The sequence below is a fragment of the Annulohypoxylon truncatum genome (genome assembly GCF_022578515.1).
Source record: "Annulohypoxylon truncatum strain CBS 140777 unplaced genomic scaffold F4807scaffold_102, whole genome shotgun sequence".
NCBI classification, from domain to species: Eukaryota; Fungi; Ascomycota; class Sordariomycetes; order Xylariales; family Hypoxylaceae; genus Annulohypoxylon; species Annulohypoxylon truncatum.
The window spans coordinates 2,393-7,947 of record NW_025953888.1 but is presented as its reverse complement, the minus strand read 5'-3'; the positions used below and the strand labels follow the sequence as shown (position 1 = coordinate 7,947).

General features: G+C 15.6%; 1 protein-coding gene across 1 annotated transcript; it reads right to left on the bottom strand.

Moving 5' to 3' along the window:
- Nucleotides 1–2,589: 2,589 nt before the first annotated feature.
- Nucleotides 2,590–4,163, bottom strand: F4807DRAFT_449084 (uncharacterized protein). Its single transcript, XM_047999989.1, has one exon. The coding sequence runs from the start codon at nt 4,025–4,027 to the stop codon at nt 2,678–2,680; it is 1,350 nt and encodes a 449-aa protein (XP_047848582.1). The 5' UTR covers nt 4,028–4,163; the 3' UTR covers nt 2,590–2,677.
- Between the last annotated feature and the right edge of the window lie 1,392 nt (nt 4,164–5,555).

Here is a 5,555-nt window from a genome sequence, read left to right as displayed (position 1 = left end):
TATATTTAATTTATTAAATAATTTTTATTATTTTATAAATTAAAATTTTAAATTATTTTAATAATATTTTTAAAACTTTTATATTATTTTTTAAAAAATTTTTTTATAATAATATATTTATTTATTATTATTATTTATAAAAAAAAATTTAAATTATATTTTCTTATATTTATAATGTTTAAATAATTTTAATAATATTCATTATTTATATATATTATAATTATAATAAGTATAAAGTTTTTTTATTAAATTTATTTTATTTAAAATAATAAAAGGAAAACTTTATAATAATTAAAATAAAAAATTTTATATTTTTTATATAATAATTTATTTTATTTTATTATATTTTAATTAAAAACTTTAGTTTATAAATTATAAAAATTATATTTTATTATATAATTATCCGGAAAAAAAGCGGTATTAAGTTAATTTTTAATTATTAGAAATATAATAATATATTTTTAAATATGCCGGTTTTAAACGGTAATTACGGATTTTAATAATTATTTTAATAAATTTATTTTATTATTAATAAATATTTAAAAAAAAGCGGGTATAAAACGAATAATATATTTTCCGTTATCGTTAAAATAATTTATTAAAAGTAAAATAAAATTTTTTTACTATTTTTTTTAAAGCGAAAACGGTTTATTTTTTAACCGTTATTTATCCGTTAATAATAATTTTAATAATTTTTTAAGCTTTAAGTTTTTAAAATATTTAATTTTATAATAAATTAAATAAAAATATATTAACGTTATTTTTTTAAGTTATAAAATAATAAAATCCGGATTTTATTAAAAATAAAATTTATAATAATTAAAAGATTTAAATTTTTTTCTTTAAATTAAAATAAATAATTAACGGATTAAAAACGAATTAAACGTTAAATTATTACGTTAAATTATTTAAATTTATAAATAATAAAAAATTATAAATATTTTAATATATTTTTCTTAATAATTTATAAATTTAATAAAAAACTTATTTTTATTTTAAATAATATTAATTATATAATTTAATAATAAATTAAATAATTATTTTATATAATAATATTTTATAATTAAAAAATATTAATAAAAATAATATTAAATAAAAATTTAAAATTTATATTTAAAATTTAATAATATATTTTTATATAAATAAATATTAAATTTATAATAAATATATTTTATTATTTTTTAATAAATAAATAAATTAAAAAATAAAATTAAAAACTAAAATTAATAATTCGTTATTATTAAATAATTTTTAAAATATTATATATTAAAATTATTTTAATATTTTAATATAATATTAATAATATATATTTTTTAATATTAAAAAAAGTTTTAATAAAATTATATTAAATTTTAAATTAAAGTTAATTATATTTATATTAAATATATTAATAAAAATGTTTAATTTTAAAATAATATAAAAATAATTTTTAAAAAAAATAAAAAAATTTTTAAATTTTATTATAATAAATTTTAAAATATAATATAATAAAACTTATAAAGTTATAAAATTTAAAATTAATAAAATTATATATTTACATTTATATTATAATTATAAATTATTAAAAAATTAATTTAAAAAATATAAAATATAAAAAATAAAATTATTATTTATAATAAAAAAATCGAAAATTTAATATATAAAATTATAAATATATTATAATTATATAAAATATTATAAAATTTAAATTTTTATAATAATAAATTATTAATATTTAAATATATTATATTATAAAAAAAATTTAAATAAATAAATATTATATAAAATTAAAAAACTTATAAATTATTAAATTAATAATTAAAAAAAATTTAAAAAATTTAAAATATTTAATATATTAAAAAATATTAATATATATAATAAATAATATTTAAAAAAGTTTTTAATAAAAAATATAATAAAATTTATTAATTAATATAATTAATATTATTTATTATTATTAAAAAAATTAAAAATTTAAATATTATAATTAATAATTATAACATTAAATAAAATTTAAATATTATTATAATTAATAAATATAATATTAAATAATATAAAAAATTTAATATCGTTAAATTTAAAATTATTTATAAAAATAAAATAAATAAAATTAAATAATAAATAATAAATTTATAATTAATTAAAATTAAAACTTAAAAATTTAAAAAAAATTATTTTTAAACGTTAATTTTAATATTTTATTTAATTTTTTATATATAATACACGTGTTTTTTATATAACCGTTATTTTTATCGTTTATTATATAATAATTTTATTATATATTTTTAAAAAAAAATTTTTTTTATTAAAAAAAAGTTTTTTAATTTATAAACTTTTAAATTTTATAAAAATTATATTTAATTTTTTATTTTTTTTAAAAAATATTAAATATAAATTATATTTTTAATAAAAATTTAATTAAAATATTAATTAAATTTAAAAAATTTATTAATATAATTATAAAAATATAATTTTTTTTATTAAAAATTAAAAAAATTAATAATATATATATATATATTAATTTAATTATATATTTTAATTACGTTAATATAATAAATAAAATTTTTTTTCGAAAACTTTTAATTAATTTAAATTTAAAATAATTAATTATTATTTATAATATTATAATTAAAGTTTATTATTTAAAATTAAAAAATATCGAATATTAAAAGTTAAAAAATAAAACGTCCGCATTATTTTAATAAATAATTGTATTAAACGTGCTAAAAGTGATTAACGGAATAAGCACATCCGACTTGGCTAAGTAATGGCCCAATTTATGGTCGATGTCTTTTAACCTAGTCGTTGCTGCCCATTCATGGATGTTAATTAAAATCTTCCAAAGCCGCTTGAACTGATCCTTCTTGGATAAAACGATGCTATCCAGCTTATACACAAGGTAGTTTCGCTTGAAATTCTCGTCAGTATGTGGGATCGACCACATAATGTAGATATCCGCGACCTGATCGTTCATGCACAAGCCGAAGACGGCTTGTTCATCACCAACTACTCTTTCGGTTTGGTTTAGGGACACTGCTAAACCACCTATACATTGGTTTGCGGCATGCCATAGATTGCCGCCCATTGGCTTGTATTCCACGATCAAGTAAGGAAATAAAAGCCCGCTAGCATTGGATTGCAATACATTCGAACGTTCCCATAGATCTAGTTCAAATTTTGGGAATGAGGAGGCTTGATATCCGAAGGCTTGATCAGGTATAGGCTTTATAAGAGCATGTTTTCGTAAGAAGGGACTGTTAGCCATTGCCAACGCAGTGAAGTGTTCACAACTAGCTTCAGACAATGTCTGGACATAGTTCCCTAGCCGGTTAAGCGCCAAAGGGTCAATGCAAGAAGACAAACTTTTCTTGACAGTTTCCTCGATGAAGAGTATTTGGGGGTCGTGTAATAAATGATGTAGTTTTTTGTAGTTGTGTTCTAGAACATCGTCATGCATCTTCATTATTGGGGTTGATGGATCGGACTCGACGCAAGTAACAACGTGCTGAACCCAAGCAGGGAATCGACTGTCTTCTTTGCTATTGCGAAGATCGCACTCCACTTCAGACAATACATTGATCCCATTTGTAGCAAGGTTCAGCTTTCGGTATATAGGAGAACTAGTAGCGTTCTCGTTGGATGTCTTCGAGGTCTGCGCGGTAATAATAGAGCCGCCCTTCCTGGAGGGATTGGAAAGCATCGCGAGGAACTCTTTTGTCGAATCGGGGATAGATTGTAGATCTGGATCTTGGAAGGAGTCGGATGGTACGTTTCGTTCTTGAAGGGAGTCGCTGGGTTCAATCATAGACTCCAGCCACGTTAATACGGAACTTCCATGGCAGTTGTCAGATTTATGGAATATGACATTCGAGATAGATTGTTCCGGACAATGACAGGATCGAGGCTTTTTAGCCGGCGGATTGTCGCAATTCAATGCAGAATCAAACTGACGCTTCTTACTAAATGTCGAGGAATTGGAAAGGAAGTCCTGGGGGATGATTTGAGGAGGTTCAAGAGATCCTCGATGAACGAGATTCTCGGAAATCATCGCGAAGGTTAGGAAAAGGGGATTTAATATTATTAGGAAAATTAGGAAAAGTACGTTGCTAGTTTATAACACCGGCAGAATATAATCCTCATGGACGAACTTTGAGATTAACGTGTGAAAATGAATAGTATTTATACCCGAATTCACGAGGGATATTATATTATTTAAATTTTCACGGGGGGTTTATTTTATCCCCGATTTCCGAAGCGGGTATAAGTTTTTCCGAGTTTAAATTTTTAAAATTAATTATATTTAATTATACGTAATATAATCCGTGTTATTATATTTATAAAATAAATATAATATTTTTAAAAATTTAATTTAATTTAATATAAAATTTAAAAATTTATAAATTAAAAAAAAATTTATAATAAATTTTTTTTAATATATAATAAAATTATTATATAATAAATAATAAAAATAATAATTATATAAAAAATATATATATTAATAAAATAAATACGTATTTTAATTTAATTATACGTTTTTAATTATATATTTTAATTATATTAATATTTAATATTTAATAAATAATAATATATATGTATATATATATTAATATAATTATATATTTTTTATTATATATTTTAATTACGTTAATATAATAAATAAATTTTTTTTCGAAAATTTTTAATTAATTTAAATTTAAAATAATTAATTATTATTTATAATATTATAATTAAATTTTATTAAAATAATAATTTTATTTTATTTTTATTATTTTTTAAAGTAACGATTAATTTAATTTTTTATTATTTATTTAAATAAAAATTTTTTATTTTTTATTTTAAATTTTTAATACGACGAACCGTTTATTTTAATAAAAAAGTTATTATATAATTTTTTTATTAAATTATTATAAAAATTTTATTTTACGTTATATATATATATATATATATATTTTAATTTATATAAAAAAAACTTTTATTAATTTTATTTTTAAAATTAAATTAATTTTTAATACGTTATAAATTTAAATTATTTTTTAAGTTTTTATTAATTTTAAATTCGTGTTAATTATTTTTTACGTTTTTATTAATTATTTTCCGAGTTTTTATTAAATTAAGTTTTTTTCGGTTATTTATTAAATTTTAAAAAACTTTTATTAATAATTAAAAAAAATTATATTAATTATATTTTATAATTATATTAATTATATTTTATTATATTATTATATTAATATTAAATTTATTTATTAAATTTATTAAGTTTATATTAATTAAATATAATTAATAATTTTAAAATTTTTTTTTTATATTTATTATTAATTTTTTTCGAAAAATTAAAGTTTCGATTTTTTTAATATATACGATATATATTAAACGAAATTATTTTAAATTTTTTTTTTAAATAAAATTAATAAGATTTTTATTAATATATACGAAAACTTTAATTTAATAATATATTTATATTATTAATATAAACTTTTAAAATGTAAAAAAATAATATAAAATTTATTAATTTTTTTTTTAATTTTTTCGGAATTAAAAAACTTTAAAATAAAAACTTAAAATCTTTTATTTTATTT

Bases quoted from the DNA above. Each gene is read 5' to 3' on its own strand.
- F4807DRAFT_449084 (XM_047999989.1), bottom strand. From the start codon at position 4,027: ATGATTTCCGAGAATCTCGTTCATCGAGGATCTCTTGAACCTCCTCAA.